This window comes from Helianthus annuus, chromosome 8 (genome assembly GCF_002127325.2).
Source record: "Helianthus annuus cultivar XRQ/B chromosome 8, HanXRQr2.0-SUNRISE, whole genome shotgun sequence".
Taxonomy (NCBI): domain Eukaryota; kingdom Viridiplantae; phylum Streptophyta; class Magnoliopsida; order Asterales; family Asteraceae; genus Helianthus; species Helianthus annuus.
In genome coordinates this window covers 9994993-10013681 of record NC_035440.2, presented here as the reverse complement: position 1 = coordinate 10013681, position 18689 = coordinate 9994993, and the positions used below count along the sequence as shown (strand labels likewise).

General features: G+C 36.9%; 3 protein-coding genes across 4 annotated transcripts; 2 read left to right on the top strand and 1 right to left on the bottom strand.

Annotated features, from left to right (window-relative positions):
- The first annotated feature begins 1405 nt into the window (after positions 1 to 1405).
- On the top strand, positions 1406 to 6488 carry LOC110872010 (protein DETOXIFICATION 16). Its single transcript, XM_022120771.2, has 8 exons — positions 1406 to 1747; positions 2608 to 3152; positions 3753 to 3839; positions 3945 to 4001; positions 4081 to 4319; positions 5426 to 5544; positions 6110 to 6196; positions 6285 to 6488. The coding sequence occupies exons 1-8, from the start codon at positions 1457 to 1459 to the stop codon at positions 6330 to 6332; spliced, it is 1473 nt and encodes a 490-aa protein (XP_021976463.1). The 5' UTR covers positions 1406 to 1456; the 3' UTR covers positions 6333 to 6488.
- Positions 6489 to 9238: 2750 nt separating this feature from the next.
- On the top strand, positions 9239 to 12639 carry LOC110872005 (protein DETOXIFICATION 12). Of its 2 annotated transcripts, XM_022120769.2 has the most exons (8): positions 9239 to 9551; positions 10193 to 10737; positions 10826 to 10912; positions 11023 to 11079; positions 11162 to 11400; positions 11719 to 11924; positions 12126 to 12208; positions 12400 to 12639. In XM_022120769.2, exons 1-7 carry the CDS (start codon positions 9321 to 9323, stop codon positions 12174 to 12176), a joined length of 1416 nt encoding a protein of 471 aa, XP_021976461.1. In that variant the 5' UTR covers positions 9239 to 9320; the 3' UTR covers positions 12177 to 12208; positions 12400 to 12639. The 2 variants fall into 2 exon arrangements, with proteins under 2 accessions (XP_021976461.1, XP_021976459.1); XM_022120767.2 differs by lacking the exon at positions 12400 to 12639 and having other exon boundaries at positions 12126 to 12334.
- A 3462-nt stretch (positions 12640 to 16101) lies between these two features.
- On the bottom strand, positions 16102 to 18355 carry LOC110869530 (protein DETOXIFICATION 12-like; the record flags this gene model as incomplete). The annotated part of the gene is made up of 5 exons (XM_022118772.2): positions 16102 to 16173; positions 17119 to 17324; positions 17448 to 17686; positions 18066 to 18122; positions 18225 to 18355. Coding segments are annotated over 5 exons (696 nt in total), but the record flags the coding sequence as incomplete, so codon positions are not given.
- Between the last annotated feature and the right edge of the window lie 334 nt (positions 18356 to 18689).

The following is an 18689-nucleotide window of genomic DNA, read 5'->3' as shown; positions in this document are numbered from 1 at the left end:
TAGTTACATATAAAATATGTTTTAGTTATTAGATAACAGAAAAATAGTTATCACTTTTATATTAATTTTTGAATATAGACTTCAAATTCAAATTGATCTACCCTAGTAGATACTTGTCGTCAACATTAGCAGAACACAGAACGAAAAAAAACAAACAAAAAAACACAAAACGAAAAAAACAAACCAAAAAAAGATGGGGCCCACATGCCCAATTTTTAAGTAATGTAAGATATCATTTTCATATTATAAGGTAACTATTAACAAGTCACAATTGTATTTTTCTCTCTTAATAAGTTTTAAGCGTTTTCAGTAATTACTCATGCTTAATCAATCATGAAATGGTCACACCTTTTTTCTTAGCTAATGATTTGTATTGATCAAAAGTACACATAGCTTCTTATATTGTGTAGCGTAAAATTTTCTTTTGTTAACATTTAATTTTCATATGTCACTTTAACGTCCATAATATTATTTAGTCTGTGAAAGCAAAAAGGTATAAACCAATAAACTATCGTTTCACCTTGATAACTTCTTATATGCACTATTTAATTTTAAAATTTTCATACATATCACTTTAATGTTCATAATACTATTTAGTCTGTGAAAACAGAAAAAGTATATTTTATATAAGTAAATAAATTAAAATTAGATACTAATTAAAAAATGTTTCACTTTATAAAAATAGAAAAATAATAGATTCTTCCGACTCCATTTTCTTGGTATTAACAAAGTTAAAACGTTACCAATTTTTATATTATCTTAAGATGTAAACTATCAATATATATTGTTTTATATTTTTCCAGTGTTCTAAAAATCGCGACTAGGCGGCGATTAATCACTAGTCGGCCAGTAACTGAGTAATTTTTCGTTAATCAGTCCATTAATCGGTAGTCGGACTAGTCGGACCTTGTCGGCCAGCCACAAATCGGCGATTCTGGCTAGATTCCGGCAAAAAACCTGTACATTACGGCCAAAACCTCTAGATTACGGTCAGTTTCCAACCAAACCATGTGAATTCCAACAATTAATCTTGTATACTTAAAAAAATGAGTTGAGTAAGAGTTAAAACCTAACTACTTAAAATATTTTCTTATAAAAATGTGTATATATATACATAAAACTGAAAATTACATACGAAAAACCCGATCTAATTAATCTCGATTAATCCCAAGTAGTCGCTAGTCCGCACCTCATTGGCCGTCTGACGACTAACGAATTCTCCGAGCTTGTATTTTTCTCACCAAAGTATATCCTTGTCCTCCACAATTTCAGAACACACAACAAAGAAAACAAAACAAAAAAGTGGGACCCACATGCCCCATTTTTTAAGTAATGCAACATATCATTTTCCTATCCTATTTTATAACTATTTAAATATGAAATAATGTGTTTTTTTTCATAGGAAGACAATAAGAATAGTGAAAGAAAAAAACACATTTTATCAGATAAGCAAATAATGATAAAAGAACAAGCAAAAGCTGTTCAAGATCCTCTTATTCAGAGGCAATATGATGATCAAAACTTAACTGAACATGAAGATGAAGATGAAGATGGTGATCTAAGAACACAAGTTATTGTTGAAGTGAAAAAGCAGATAGGATTAGCAGGGCCATTGATAGCAGTTAGCTTGTTGCAGTACTGTTTGGAAGTTATATCAATCATGTTTGCTGGTCATCTTGGTCAACTTCCTCTCTCCAGTGCTTCTATGGCCACATCTTTTGCTTCATTCACTGGCTTCAGTGTCTTGGTCAGTCATTGACTTGTTTCTTTCATACCAAAACTGAATCTTTTGCTCCTTAGTTGACTTTTTTAAGTTTGACTTTCTTAGCAAAGATGAGTATATGTTTGAACTGAGAAACTAATCTTACATTAGTGATCAAGCATAACTTATGTTATTAATTAAAAACAGAAACAATTACAAACTAATGGCAGGTAGACGGGCAACAAATACCTTTAATGAGAACTTGATATAATATTCAGTCATAGACTGTTATTTTACATAGATTACTCAAATCAAAGATTCACACGTTTTTACGATATAAAAGAAAATTAATTAAAATTGTAAAAACTGGGGAAAACCGTTGAGTTCAGAAGTCTATAGATGACGGTTTATCATATGAGGGTAAGGATCCTGTACATTAATCCAGAAGTGTGAGAAGTGTATTATAACACTATATATAACACTATATAACACCATATAAACACCGTATAACACTATGTAACACCATATAATACTATGTAACACTATATTTTGTCTGATAGTATATTTGTTATCTAGTGTTATATAGTGTTACATAGTGTTATATGGTGTTACATAGTGTTATACGGTGTTTAGATGGTGTTATATAGTGTTATAATACACTTCTCATACTTCTGGATTAATGTACATGATCCTATACCTATCACATGATATGGCCAACTGAGACCTTTTAGTCCATTACTTATGGGTCATATAACCGTAGACGTAGCACAAGACACAAGTTATGCTTTTTTTTTTTTTTTTTAAGTTGGCCCATTTTTAGTTCATTTGACTCTGTCTAGTTGGTCCAAGTAAGAGTCAGCTAACTTTAGGATTAGCTCTGTATCAAAATAATTTTTTTTTGATAGTTAGGAATGGGAAGTGCATTGGAAACGCTATGCGGACAAGCGTATGGAGCTAAACAATATCACATGCTCGGGATTCAAATGCAAAGAGCAATGATCACTCTAACAGCCTTATGCATTCCTTTAGCAATCATTTGGTTCTACACAACCACAATCTTCATAGCCCTTGGTCAGGACGAAGAAATATCGATCGGGGCAGGAAATTTTATTCGTTGGATGATTCCATGTTTATTCGCATACGCTTTACTTCAATGTCTAAACAGATTTCTTCAAACACAAAACATTGTAGTTCCTATGATGACTATGTCGGGTGTTACAGCTTTATTACATATATTTATATGTTGGGCGTTAGTGTATAAACTCGGGCTTGGAATCAAAGGGGCTGCATTGGCTAATACTATATCGAACTGGATAAATGTCGTTTTGTTGGGAGTTTATGTGAAACTGTCTCCTACTTGTAAACACACGTGGACCGGTTTTTCAAAAGAAGCCATGAATGATCTTCTTAGTTTCCTTAAACTTGCGGTTCCTTCGGCAGTTATGATTTGGTATGCTGACTCCCTCAACACTCATAAAAACATTACAAGAAATTTCGAACTTTTGTATAACCTTACAGTTTAGAGGTGGCGACATGGGTGGGTTGGGTAACGGGTCAGTACGAATTCAGGCTGAAATGGGAGTTTTAGTATGGGTTGAAACGGGCCACGCCAGATTAGGTAGATCAATAAACATTTCGGGGACCGCAAAAAAGTTATACATAAATAGTGGCACCAAAACTATCAAATTATTAATCGAAATCTTTTTTTTTTCCTTAAAATATATTTCATTCCAAAAATTTGGGCAAATTACATAAGGATAGCAGGTAGACGAGCAACAAACTGCGCCGCCATCCCTTTCTGAATAAAAAAACGTTTAGTAGGTTGTATGCATTAATGATGGACTTCGGGCGCTTTCAACTTGTTTGACCCGTTTCCCTTTTGGCTAACTTTGTTTGACTTGACCCATTGACCCGTTTAAGTAAAAACATAACCCATATCAACCCACAAGTAAAAAGGTTATATTTGCCACTTTTGATGCAATTTATAGGATATTACTTCCATAAACAAGCAAAGTTTTGCATCTAAAGAACTTTGAGAATCATGTTGCAGCTTTGAATATTGGTCGTTCGATATGGTTGTTTTGTTATCCGGTCTTCTCCCAAATCCAAAGTTGGAGACATCTGTATTATCGATCAGGTCGATTTTTATCATATCCGTGCTCCATATCCACATTAACAGATGATTCGTATCAAGAATAATCTCGACTTAATGTTTGGTTTGTTGTTGCTTACATTTTAACAGCCTTAATACATGTTGGATGGTCTACATGATCTCAGTGGGTCTTGGTGGAGCAATAAGGTTAGAAAAATACGAAATAAGATCATTAACATGTATACGTTAAATCAGTTAAATATAACAACCTTGTTATCCATTGCAGTACACGAGTTTCAAATGAATTAGGGGCTGCAAGACCTGAAGCTGCCCGTTTGGCGGTCATTGTCGTTGTTGTAATCGCAATTTTGGAGGGCTTGGTAGTTGGAAGCATTACCATTCTCGTACGTCGTGTTTGGGGAAGGTTATATAGCGACGACGAAGAAGTTATCAACTACGTTGCAACGATGATGCCATTGCTTGCATTGTCAGATTTCTTGGATGGATTCCAGTGTGTTCTTTCAGGTACCGATATTCCAACCGACACAAAGCGCAAGCACAAAGAATAAAGAGAATACTGTTAGTGAGAAACATGATATATTGTTGAGTGCTTAAATAATCAAACCCTCTTTGTTAAAATAAATTTGAATTTGGGCAGGTTAAACAAAAATTTGAAAGACTGAAATTGACTGCCTAAGGCATAAGTTACTCAAATCAAAGATTTATTCACTTTTACACTGAAAATAAAAAAAAAAAAAAATTTTCTAGAAATGAGAAAAAAAAATTTGAGTTCAAAATTTTAAGTCCAATGGTTGGACAAACTGTCTATGACTGTATGCCACATGATCCGGTTCGTTGAACGTTCGCGTCCATAACGTATGGCCCGGTAACTCGAGACGTAGTGCGAGATATGTAATTTTTTTTGGGCCATTTTCAAGCTCATTTGTCTATGTTAAGTTGGTCCAAATATGAGTCTGCTAGGTCTTGGATGAGCTCCATTAAAGTTAGAGTTAACTTTTGTTTTGTTCCCTATGGTTTGGTTATTTTAACGGTTTTGCTCCAATCGTTTAAAAATAGCCATTTTCCTCCCTGATCTTTCGAGTTTGTCGCCAGTTTGCTCCCTGGCTCTAACTCAATTAAAACATTCAATTAAAAGTAGGGGTATTTCGGTAGTTTACTCCCTGGTTCTGACTCAATTAAAACGTTTAGTTAAAAGTCGCGGTAGTCGTGGTCGGCAGGTGGTAGTTGCAGGTGGTGGTGGATGGTTGTGGATGGTGGTGGCCGGTAGAAAGAGTGGTTGAAAAGATGGGGATCAGAAAAGAATTACTTATATACATGTAAATAAACAAGTTATAGGTTTATTTAGGTGAAAAGACTTACATGCCCTTGATTTTATCTATAAAATTACCAAAATACCCTTCTAGTTAATGGATTTTTTGGATGGAGTTAGAGGCGGGGAGCCAAATGACGATAAGTTAGAAATCAGGGAGGAAAATGGCTATTTTTAAACTATTGGTGCAAAACCGTTAAAAGGACCAAATCACAGGGAGCAAAATGGAAGTTAACTTTTAAAGTTATTTTATTGTTTGTGTTATTATAAAGATTTGTTTTTATGTTTTCTTGAAACATAGGGGCTGCTAGAGGATGTGGGTGGCAAAATATTTGTGCAGTTATCAATCTTGGAGCTTATTACATTGTGGGAATTCCTTGTGCATTGCTCTTTGCTTTTGTCCTACATGTAGGAGGCATGGTAAGACCACCCGTAGTGGGGCGTTTTTTTTTTTAATTGAAAAAAAAAACGACTAAAAACGCCCCTCCCCCCATTACATGGGGCGTTTTTTTTTTTTTAATTTTCAAAAATTGGTTTCCGGCGTTTTAAATATAACGCTATGTACAAATTGGGGCAACCAATCAATGTTGAGCATTCTGACAACTTCCCACTTTTTGCATGTGTCCAACTTTGACCAACCAATCACCATCTCTTTGCTTTTTTTTTTTTTTAATAATTGGAAGGGGCATTATTAGGTATTATTCCCACTACACCACTTTCGCAATAACGCCCCATGCTGACTGGGATAACACGTGTCGAATAATGCCCCATGGTGGAGGCATCATTTTTCTCTACCACTACGCATGGTCTAAGAATTGTTTTCTTATCTGTATCTTGTGGGCCCACATAACTTGTCGAGTGTGATATCGAATGAGGAATTGGATGTCCATTTTTAGGTGGTTATGTGATAATCAATAATCTAAACTGAATAATAAGTTATAGTAAAACATGGTTGAAGATGTTGCTTTTGAACATTGTGATTCAGGGGCTATGGATGGGCGTTATCTGTGCACTTTCTATCCAAGTTGTAGCACTCATTGCTATTAATTTGTCTACTAATTGGACCGACGAGGTACGCTAACTCTGTTTTGAAGTTCCTTCTGATCATGAACTTAAGCAAACCGTACGCGCCTAATGATTGTGATTTTGCATGTCTTCAGGCGTGGAAAGCGATTTGCAGAGTTCAAACAAGCAATGCTATTGAATGACTTCAAGAGTTGACTTTCACTTTGACCTTCTATATTTGTTGAATTGTTACTCTAGGAAAACAAGAAATGAGTCTAATGTATGTGGTGTTTTTGTATGGAGGGATAAACAAAAACAGAAAATTATTGTATGTATCGGACACTCCCTCTTTCGTCGCCCTCATAACGACACCTTTATTGACAGGTGCAAGCATGGGCGAAGCTTTTAAGGGGCGGGAGGGGGCAGCCGACCCCCGAACTTTTCGCTCAGTAGTGGAGAGTATGTAGTTTTCGTATAGAAATTTTTTGGTATATACGTTTTCGGCCCCCCGATTTTATAGAAATTTTTAGGTCTGGTGACTTCCGCCCCCTTGCTCGGAAATCTCAAGCTTCGCCACTGGGTGCAAGTTATGTATAGGTTAATCATGCATAAACTTTTTTTTTTTTTTTAGAATTAGCGAGACGCTAGACAAACATTACAAGCGTGGAAACCAGCCCATTATGACCCGTTCATATTTTACCTCAGCCCATCCTGACCCGTGAAAATTTAGCTAAAGCCCATGTAGCTATTTTTTATCTAAGGCCCAAAGTAACTCAACATGGCATAAAAATTACTCAAATTGACCCAAAATTCAATAGCCGGGCTGGTTTTGCTAGGTCTAATTTCACTAAATAAACCGGAAATTCATTCGATGCATTTCAAAATACAATCACAAACTAGTTTCTAATTTCCTTTGGAGATTTTCAGTTTAAATTTTCTACTTCTCATCACAAGATCAAACAAAATAGTAACAACATTTTACTCATTTATCTCTAAATATTCAAATGCAAAAGCTTTAAAAAAGAAAATAAAGATGAAAAAAAAGTTATATGCACATAATACCAAAAAAGTGAATTCAAGTAATATGCATTCTTCCTCATATAGTCTCTCCCTTGCCTTTATTGCCTGCACCATCAACCACTCTCATCAGAAAGCCATAATAACAATTTTGACTCATTTCATTTGGATTATAGTTTGTAGAGTCAAAATATATTGATGTCTCGAAAGTGGATTAAAGGTTTTTGGTATGGGACTTTGGGTTGGTAAGCTCTTGCCAAAGTGTGGCGATAAGATCAAAGTGCGGAGGACTTGGTTTATATAAAAATCACTACCTTTGTGGAATTGACGCATCACCAAGGGTACCACTGCAAGAAGTAGCATAAACCCCTTAAAATATTTTCTTACTTAATACTAAACCACAAGACTATGTAGTTTCCTTGCTGATTCGGCAATATCGTTATGGCTTGATCCGACCTTGCGGGGCGTTTCCTTGCTGATTCAAACCAATATGGTCGAGTGTGTGAAGGTCCCTAAAGAACTCCACAACTTTATGCATTAATCGAATACAACTACTCGTTTGACAATCGAGCTCTTGTGATCCATGGTAAGTTTTAGTTAACGTCAAGAGGTAAACATATCCCAAACACCCATTTTCTTATCATTGATTACAAAACTTTTTATATATCTCTTTATTTTATTTTTATGAGCCATTTTAACCCTTTTACTTTTGGTTTGACTAAACGTTAACGAAGACTCGCTACTAAAAGTTGTTGTATCCTTGGATGACTTCAGTATCTTACCATCACTATATTACGCCAACGATAGGTGCACTCGCCCAACGTGAAGTGTAGTGATAGTACTTTATCGTGTTTTTAAAGTATTGAAACTTGAATTAGTTTAAAGTATTGAAACTTGAATTAGTGTATAAAACGGCTAACAATATACAACTTTTTACGTATACACCATACCATGTCAACCCGCTTAATATGAAGAGTGTTGTTTGTTTTCAGATTATCTTAGGATCCGACAGTTCATGTCAGTGGCATTCAGTAGAGATAGAGGACGGGTCAAAGGCAGACATAGCCATGACTGGTGTATTGGAGCTCAGGAAAGCTTCAACGGGCCTTTAGATTAATTAATGAGAAGGCGGTGATAACTAGGTGGAACTTAAAGCTAAGATTACAAAAGTATATCTAGAAGTGCAAGCGAAAGTATTAAAGGCCTCAGAGTGGGAGATTTTTGGGTTCGTAAGGTTATTCAGTGTGGTTGACAGAGGATGGGCCTCCACATCAGTGCCATGTAGGATGGGTGTGAGGATGAGATAAAGAGGATGGATCTAAGGAAATGGGAGATGGGCCTAAAATATATATATATATATATATATATATATATATATATATATATATATATATATATATATATATATATATTGTATGTATATGTGTGTGTGAGAAGACGATGCACAAATTTTTGTCCTTTACCTCCCGTCTCCATCGTCCCACCCCTGACGTTCACGACGACGACGAGCCACCCAGGATGGTGTTTGGGGGCGTCGCCGGGCCTGGACGACCCCCACACCGAGTGGCCTAAGCCTTGTGGTCCTTACATGGGCTTAAGTAGGAGCAAGTTTGCTAAACCCTAGATTAGTCTCTCTAAATATATTTGATGTACTTGTATTTATTTAACATCTCAATGAAAATATCCTAGTTGTCATTTGTGAACAATGATAAGTTTAGACAGAACCACATAAATCTTAGTGTTCGTTTATTTATTTTGTGTTTCGCGTGCATGTTTGTGTGTGATCGATTTACATGATGTGTTTTCTTCTTTCATATTGTTCTTATTGTCTTCTAAGATAAAACCATTATTTGTTAGTTATGATTTATATAATAGGAAAACGATAAGTTTTCTTACTGTGGACTCCACTTCCACTTTGGTGCGAAAACACTTTAACATGAATTATTCACCTGCTTGCGAATAAGTTAAATTAAAAGGTACAACTTTTTAAAATTTATAGGGTAGTTATAGATCACGTTGAATATTAAATTAATAAAACAACAAAATGACAACTTTTTTAAATTTATAAACTTGAAACAACCTTTATTATAATAGTGCATGTGAGACTAAAGAAAATACACACAACCTTCATCAGCCTAACAAACTCTGCAAGCCAACCATAACATCCTCTCAAGATGGAAGAAGGATTGATCCTCAAGCCTAAAGATAACAGACCAACATGGCGCGTGTTGGCGGAGGAGATGAAGAAATTAGGATTTATTGCAGCGCCGATGATGGCGGTAACTCTATCGCAGTTCCTTTTACAGTATATCTCCATCATGATGGTCGGTCATCTCGGAGAACTTTCTCTCTCTAGCACCTCCATTGCCATCTCCCTCTCAAGCGTCACCGGTTTCAGCCTACTCGTATATTTTATTATTCTTTTAGAGCATAATTACTGTGTTAGAATCAAATACAAACATTTTTTTACGTGCGACCTAACTAAAATAATTATGTTGGAACTAGAGTAATTATTATTCCACTACATAACAGTAGCGGAGTAACAATTACTCTAGTTATTTCTACCATGCTTTATCCCACCTCATAATTATTTACATAGAGTTGTTTTATTGAATATCATCATCATCATACTCAGTAAATCCCATCAATAGCAAAGCTAAGGTAGGGTCTGAGGAGGGTAAGATGTAGACAGCCTTACCTCTACCCGTTAAGAATAGAGAGACTGCTTCCAGTGAGTCCTCGGCTCGATAGTAGTTTTGCATCAAGCCTTAGACATAAGGCACATAACACTCAGCAATTAAGACAAAGGCCGATTAGTGCATGTACTCTATTGTCTTTTGGCTATCAACGCGACCACATGATGCATGATTAATTATCCCCCTCTTTTAACGTTATTTTCACGAAATTAGTAAAATAACGTTAAAATTAGTGCACTTTCACTTTTGTCCCTCGAGCGCCCACACATATATACATTATATACGCATACCGCCAGCGGGGCGTAAGTTGTTTTATTGAATACAAATATTATGATTTTTGGTCTTGACAGATGGGAATGTCTAGCGCACTAGAAACATTATGTGGACAGGCTTACGGAGCTCAACAATACACAAAAGTTGGAGTTCAGACTTACACTGCTATTTTCTCACTTTTGATTGTTTGCATTCCTCTTGCGTTTGTTTGGAGATACACCGAATCATTGCTCCTTCTTATGGGCCAAAGCGCTTCGATATCATATGAAGCTGGGAAATTCATCACCTGCCTCATTCCTGCGCTTTTTGCTTACGCAATTCTTCAACCGCTCGTTAGATATTTCCAAATGCAAAGCATGTTGTTACCCGTGCTTGCCAGCTCGATAGCTGCTTTGTGCCTACACATTCCTCTTTGTTGGGCCCTTGTGTATAGAACCGGACTGGGAAACATTGGAGCAGCAGTGTCAATGGGGGTTGGCTTGTGGTCAAACGTTGTTTTCCTCTTGTTATACATGAAGTACTCCCCTTCATGTGCGAAAACGCGTTCTCCAATCTCAGTTGACGTGTTTTACGGGATGAAACAGTTCTTCAGCTTTGCTATCCCGTCAGCTGTCATGCTTTGGTAACTAATCTCATCAAAATTCAAATCAAATTAATCATTTATGTTAAAGAGTTTGTTAATCTTGATTAATATTTGTGTGAGTTTGCAGCCTCCAATGGTGGTCCAATGAGTTTATAATATTGATTTCTGGGCTTCTACCAAATCCAGAGCTTGAAACTTCAGTGCTTTCTATTTGGTATGATATCATCCTAAACATTGTATAAAATTCCCGGTTTCTTGTTTTTTTCTTGTTTTTTAAACGAAAAATAATAATGGTTTTAATTATTTTGTGAATTTTTTTAACAGTCTCAGTACTATTGCTATAGTCTATGCTATACCATATGGATTTGCTGCTGGTGTAAGGTTTGTTCGAAATCTCCCGATGGCGTTCCTTTTTTATATCCAACATTTATATAAAATGATTGTGGTACGGTTTATTTTTCAGCACACGAGTCTCGAATGAACTTGGAGCAGGGAATGCAAGAGGGGCGCGTGTGGCAGTTAACGCCATCATGATCCTTGCAGTTGTTGAGACAACTATAGTCGCCATGATTGTTTTTTTCAACAGACACATTTTCGGGTACATTTTCACAAATGAAAAAGAAGTTGTCGATCATGTCACAAAAATCACCCCTTTTCTGTGTGTAAGCATCGTAATGGATGGTCTACAAGGAACCTTTTCAGGTAATATTACCTCCTTGCCATGGGCGGATCTTAATAGGGCTCTGGCAGGGCCAAGGGCCAGGCAAGTTTTTCGGCCGTAGTGCTAATTTTCCGCATTTCGATCGAAATTTTTTATATATACTATGTTTGGCCCGGGCTTGCCCGAGCTTTTTTTAGTGCCCGTGTCTTTCGGCCCTGGCACGTTCAACGGGCAAGATCCGCCACTACAGTCCTTGCATGATTTTTTTGTGTGTTTTACCGCGCGTGCACATACTATACAATAACGTTTAATGTTTAATACATAAAGGTTGTATACTTGTATGATTGTTGATGAAATAGGTGTTGCAAGGGGTGTGGGATGGCAACATTTAGGGGCGTACACGAATCTTGGTGCCTTTTATCTTGTTGGAATTCCCGTTGCTATCGTTTTAGGATTTTGCACCTCATTAAAAGGAGAGGGCTTATGGATCGGAATACTAATCGGTGCCATCGTTCAAGTTATTTCACTTTCAGTTATCACACTTTGTACAAATTATGAAAAACAGGTATTGCCTTTTCTTCCCCTGCTTTATTTTACCGTCTAAAGAAATATTAAAGTAACAATTTTATGAGATTGTATACAATGAAAATGTGATTTCCGTATTCTTTTATTTTATCCGTTTGACCTGTTAGAGTCAAGTATAATCCAAATGAAATGAGGCACAATTGTGATTATGGGTTTCTGATGAGGGTGGTTGATGGTGCAGGCAACAAAGGCAAGGGAGAGACTATCGGAGGAAGAATGCGCTTTACTGTGAAGTCATATTTTCCCGGGTCAAGATGGGTTGAGGTAAAATATGAACGGGTCATAACGGGCTATGTTTAATATGCAATAAATATATAATTATGCTATATGTGCTTGTTCTACGACCAAGATGAAGAGGAAATAGATTACACGTTTCTGTTCTCGGATAAAGTAGGTGGGTTTATAGCAACAGAATTTGGCAAAAAAAGGGTCCGCTAATATCTGTTTTGCTTTAGGCCACCAAAATGGTTGAGCCGGCCCTGTGGAGAATACCAGTGTGGCAAGCAAAAGAGATAGATGGAGGTTTACCTTTGTTTATATGGTTATTTGGTGAATTTGGAAGGCGATAAATACTTTGGTTTTTCGACGGGACGCTTGCTACCTAAGACGATTAAAGACATTAAAATTGACTCTTTCAATATGTTGAAACGTAAAGCTAAAATAGATGGTTTGGTGTAGATCACCTCTTGTTTCCACACTGGTAATGTTTGTCTGGCGTCTCGCTAATTCTTAAAAAAAAGGTTTATGCATGATTAACCTATACATAACTTACACCTATCAATAAAGGTGCCGTTATGAGGGCGACGGAAGAGGGAGTGTCCGATACAACAATTTTCTGTTTTTGTTTATCTCTCCATACAAAAAAACCACATACATCAGACTCATTTCTTGTTTTTCTAGAGTAACAATTCAACAAATAGACAAGGTCAAAGTGAAAGTCAACTCTTGAAAATGAAAATAACTTATACGGAGCTCAACCAAGAGCTAGCAGACTCAGATCTGAACCAGCTCAATATAGACAAACGAGCTTGAAAATGGCCCAACTTAAAAATTACATAACTCGAACTGCATCTCGAGTTACGTGGTCATACATAATGGATGGGAACATCTCACCGAACTGGATCATGTGGCAAACAGTCATAGACATTTTGTCCCAAACCATCAGACTTAAATTTACTAACTCAACAATTTTTTCTCCTTTCTAGCAATTTTAGATTGTTTTAAATTTCATTGTAAAAGTGAACGAATCTTTGGTTTTGAGTAATTTATGTGTTTATTTAGGCAGTTAAATTCATTTTTGCAATTTTTGTTTAACTTGCCGAAATATAGATTTACCCTAACAAAGAGGGTTTGGTTGTTTGAGCACTCAACAATATATCATTTCTCTAACTGAAAGTGTTTTCTTAATTTTTTATGCTTGTGCTTTGTGTCCGTTGATACTAGTACATGAAAGAACGCACTAGAATCCATCCAAGAAATATGATAATGCAAGCAATGGCATCATTGTTGCAACGTAGTTGATAACTTCTTCGTCATCGCTATATAACCTTCCCCAAACATGGCGTACGAGAATAGTAATACTTCCTGTAAATGAGACTTGTATGAAATGGAAAGAAAATCTGAACTTGTATTAATTAAGTGTGTATAAAACATGAGAAGGAACCATCCAAGAAATCTACATAGTTTAAATAGGTTTTTGATTGACCCTAACGACAGGCGTCAGTACCTGAAAGAACACACTGGAATCCATCCAAGAAATCTGATAAGGCAAGCAATGGCATCATTGTTGCAACATAGTTGATAACTTCTTCGTCATCGCTATATAACCTTCCCCAAACATGGCGTACGAGAATAGAAATACTTCCTGTAAATGAGACTGGTATGAAATGGAAAGAAAATCTGAACCTATATTAATTAAGTGTGTATAAAACATGAGAAGGAACCCTCTATATATAGGGAGAATGACAGACCAAAAAGAAATAACTATTTACATGAGGGTACACCTAAAACTGCATGCAAGGACACCTATAATTGTATGTAGGGACCTCTAGTTAACAATTAGGTCCTTCAACTATTTACAACTAACACTCCTCCTCAAGTTGGAGCATAGATGTTAACCATGCCCAACTTGTTACATATGAAATCTATTTGTGCCTTTCGGAGTGGTTTTGTGAAGATATCTGGTAGTTGGAATTCCGTCTTGACATGGATTGGCTGAATTGATGGAGGATCCTTTTGAGTACCGACTATCCGATCTCTGATTAGGTGATAATCAACCTCAATGTGTTTAGTTCTCTTGTGGAATACTTGATTTTTGGCTATATGTATAGCTGATTGATTATCACAGTATAATCGCATCAAGTCTTCAGAGATAACCCCAAGTTCTCTAAGAAGACGACGAACCCATATCATCTCTGATGTAACATCTGCCATAGCTCTGTACTCTGATTCGGCACTTGATCTGGATACGGTGTGTTGTTTCTTACTCTTCCAGGACACAAGATTTCCTCCAACGAAAACAACGTACCCAGTGGTGGGTCGACGGGAAATAGGACAGCCTGCCCAATCTGCTTCTGAGAATCCAGATATACGTCCATCTCCATCTTCTGTGAAAGCACCCACACGACAATGACCCTGATCAGAATATAAGATCCCTAGGCCTGGTGTGCTCTTGAGATATCTTAAGACACGGAGAACAGCATCCCAGTGTCCCGTGTATGGAGTGGCCATGAATTGACTTAGGACACTGACGGCAAAGGAGATATCTGGCCGGGTGACAGTTAAGTAGTTAAGTTTTCCAACCAATCGTCTGTATTGCTCAGGATCTTTCATTGGACTGCCACCGTCGTGGTCGATCGACCGGCCACCCTCCATCTCCGCCTTCTCAATTTCTCTCTCTGTGTCTCTGTGTTACAGATGTGTGTGGGTGTGAAAGATGAAGAAGTTGCTGCTTGATCCATGGAGATTTGTTGTTTTTATGTAAATTCACAGAAGTGTGAGCATGGTGGTGTAGAGGCTAGGGTGGGGTGGTAGATGGTGGGTCCTCATGTTCTTTTCCAAGATGTACTTTAATTAGACCATGTGTAGTGGTGAACTAACATAATGCCCCCACCATGGGGCATTATCCGACACATGGCATCCTAGTCAGCGTTGGGGCATTATAGCAAAAGTGGCGTAGTGGGGCATTATGCCAATAACCCCCATTCAATCATTTCACAATTATTTTTTTTAACTTAAATACTTCATTAAATTAAAAAAAAATACAATACTAGAAATAAAAAAAAAATCCGATTAAATAAAAAAACAAAAAAAAACACTAGAAAATATTACATATCTAAACTACAAGGATCAAAATTTAAATATTCAAAAGTTAATTTTAAAACCATATCTAAACCACAGGGACCAAAGTTGTAAAAAAGTAAACTTTTTAAAACCTTCTGCAGGCCATCTTCTTCGACAAAAAACTCCGGCCAGCCAACACATAAACAAAAAACTCCGGCCAGCCAAAACTGAAACAAAAAACTCCGGCGAGCCACAAAACTGAAACACAAAACTCCGGCCAGCCACATGGTCGCAAACGATTGGTCAATTTCTAGTCCCTCCAGCGTTTTATTTAAAACGCCAAACACATTTTTTTTCAAAAAAAAAGCCCCAAAACGCCTAGCGTAGTGGGGAGCCGGGCGTTTTCCGGCGTTTTCGGGCGGTATAAGGGGGGAACACGCCCCAGTACGCTTGGTCTTAGTAGGGTCTCGCATGTTTCACATAATTTTGGCTGGATCGATACATGTGTCTATTTAAGAAAGAAGGACCCATAAAAGGCTGACTATTTTGGAAAATGATATTGGTCAATGGTCATTTTCGTAAATAGCTCATTATATTATAATAAAATACTTGAAACTCAACTCAGTTACTTCGGATAGTTTTAAATATATTTCAAGTAGGTTTCCTGTAGCTTTCGGTTTACCTTGACTTAATTATGCCTTTATCATTTGTCTGATTTTCATTTTTTAACTTTTTTCTTCTATCACAAAGTCAAATACGATAATAACAATAATTAACTCGTGTATCTCTAAATATTCAAAAAATTGCAAAAGCTTTAATACAATAATTAACTCGTGTATCTCTAGCTATTCCAAAAATTGCAAAAGCTTGAATAAAATATGGCTTCACATTGTTGTATCTTCTCTTGAGCATTCTTCCTCAAATAGTCTCCCCCTTGCCTTTGTTGCCTACACCATCAACCAGACAACCACCCTCATCAGAAACCCATAATCACAATGTCGACTCATTTAATTTGGCTTATACTAAACTATATATAACATCTCACTAAATTTGTTTTAACATTTAACACAATTTATTCATTGAGAAGTTTGGAAAAAGAAGTATGTCTACAAGACAAACTATGGGTCCTGATGACGGGGGTAGCCCAAGACCAAATAAAGTAACCAAACATATAAGTGCTTAAAAGGTTAAACGGTTCAATGGTTAAAAAGCTGTGAAGTGGGAAAAGCGAGAAGGGAACAGTAATCAATCACATCCGAGCTCAGTCCACCAACCCACGCTCGCAAAAACAGAGCAGGTCTGCAATACATGCTATTACCCAGGGGTCCAAAGCCTTCAACCCCAAAAGGGGAAACCCTCCACTGCAAACAGGTTCCACTAGTCTTGTACATACCATTTAAGGAGATGTCTTCCCCTATAAGAAGACAGCTCTTCCACTTCAAAAAGACATTCCAAACCGGAGAAAGATTCCTTCATCTCTGGTCATTCATAAGAGTACTTGCTCCCAAGTTACTCCTCGTCATATTCACCACATACATTCTGTTTGCTTTCATTTCTGGATTCGAGCTTGTCTCGGAGAAAGAACCTCAAAGCAAACAACAACTACATACTAGTGAACCTCCTTCCACGTTTTGCAAAACGTGGGGGGACCCCGCGACCTGCGTTAGACAAAACTGAACCCTTCAGCCTTTTTGCCTAACCAACTCAGCTACCATCCTCGGTCTAGTGTTTGTTGCATCAACAGGTCCTTAAAATATATATTTGACCATCTGATCCCTTTTTCATTTTTGTGATACCGTTAAACCCAGAACACCCCCCCCCCCCCAGGTTGTGTTTTATTTCTTCCTTGGAAGGAAAATGAAAAGGAAATGCTTTGAAGAAAAGGTTAATACCTGTTTTTCATAATCCGTACAAAATGTAACAACTGAAAGTAGAATAACTTGAATGATGACGCCAACTAGTATTCCGATCCACAAGCCCTCTCCTCTTAGTGAGGTGTAGAACCCTAAAAAAGCACCAACCGGGATGCCAACAAAATAAAAGGCAGCAAGATTCACGTACGCCCCTAAATGTTGCCATCCCACACCCCTTGCAATACCTATTTCATCAACAACAACCAGACAACCTTAATGTATTGAACGTCTCTCTATAGCGTGTGCACGCTTAGTAAAACACAACAAAATTTAAAAAAAAAATAAAAAAATTCAAGGAGGTATATTACCTGAAAAGTTTCCTTGTAAACTATCCATTATGATGTTTACACATAGAAGAGGGGTGATTTTTGTCACATAATCAACAACTTCTTTTTCATTTGTGAAAATGTACCCAAAAATGTGCCTATTGAAAAATACAATCATGCTGACTATACTTGTCTCGACAACTGCAAGGATCATGATGGCGTTAACTGCCACACGCGCTCCTCTTGGATTTCCCGCTCCAAGTTCATTCGAGACTCTTGTGCTGAAAAAATAAAACGTACCACAATCGCCAAGATCAGGGCCGGCTCTGAGAATTCGTGTACTCTGTTTGAGCTCGAAAAAACGTGCCCTTAGGCCTTAACGAAATTGGGTATTGGGCTCACTAAAGGTCTAAACCTACTGCCAATGGGCTAATAACTAATCTAAACCATAAGAATAGTTTTGTCAGGAGGCCTATGTTAGTGTTTGTATAGATATACCCTGTTACAAAAAATTTACATATACATATCGCGTTTTTTTTTTTTATAAATAACGTGCCCTTTGAAATATCGGGCCCTGACCGGTTTTATAAAAATACGGTATTGGTTTATATATTTTCGGAAAATTTAGAGAGATAAAGAGATATTGCATTTTGAACAAACCTTACAGCAGCAGCAAATCCGTATGTGATTGCATAGAGTGTATCAATAGTATTGAGACTGTTCAATAAATTCACAAACCGAAATTATTATTGATACCTGTCTCAAAACATAGGAGCATTTTATATTTATACATATTAATGGTCACAAATGATACCATACCAAATGGAAAGAACTGAAGTTTCAAGCTCCGGATTAGGCAGAAGCCCAGAAAGCAATACGAGTAACTCGAAAGACCACCATTCGAGACTACAAACGTTACAAATCGAATTCACACAAACATTAATCACTGTTTAATAATTTTTTTAGAGTAAATTACAAAAATCGTCCCTTATGTATATCACTTATTGCAAACTGTTTCCTTTGTCTTCAACAATTAGAGAAAATGTACTCGATGTTTGCAAACCCTTGCAAGTTATGTCCTTTAGCCCTAATTCAGTTAATTTTTGTCGTTAAATATGACCAAATGGACCCCACATGAGGGTATTTTTGTGGTTAATCTGACCAAATGGACCCTACATGAGAGTAAAATGACCAAAATACCCTCATGTGGGGTCCATTTAATCTTCCATGACTTGTACATTATCATGTGCAACTCGATTTCAAACTAAATTTAAATCTTGATTA

Excerpts from the sequence above, each read along its gene's own strand:
- LOC110872010 (XM_022120771.2), top strand. The coding sequence starts at position 1,457 with ATGATAAAAGAACAAGCAAAAGCTGTTCAAGATCCTCTTATTCAGAGG. Across the intron at positions 3,153-3,752 it reads CCTTCGGCAGTTATGATTTG|CTTTGAATATTGGTCGTTCG; the intron begins GTATGCTGACTC and ends ATCATGTTGCAG. Across the intron at positions 5,545-6,109 it reads TCCTACATGTAGGAGGCATG|GGGCTATGGATGGGCGTTAT; the intron begins GTAAGACCACCC and ends ATTGTGATTCAG.
- LOC110872005 (XM_022120769.2), top strand. The coding sequence starts at position 9,321 with ATGGAAGAAGGATTGATCCTCAAGCCTAAAGATAACAGACCAACATGG. Across the intron at positions 9,552-10,192 it reads TCACCGGTTTCAGCCTACTC|ATGGGAATGTCTAGCGCACT; the intron begins GTATATTTTATT and ends TGGTCTTGACAG. Across the intron at positions 10,913-11,022 it reads ACTTCAGTGCTTTCTATTTG|TCTCAGTACTATTGCTATAG; the intron begins GTATGATATCAT and ends TTTTTTTAACAG.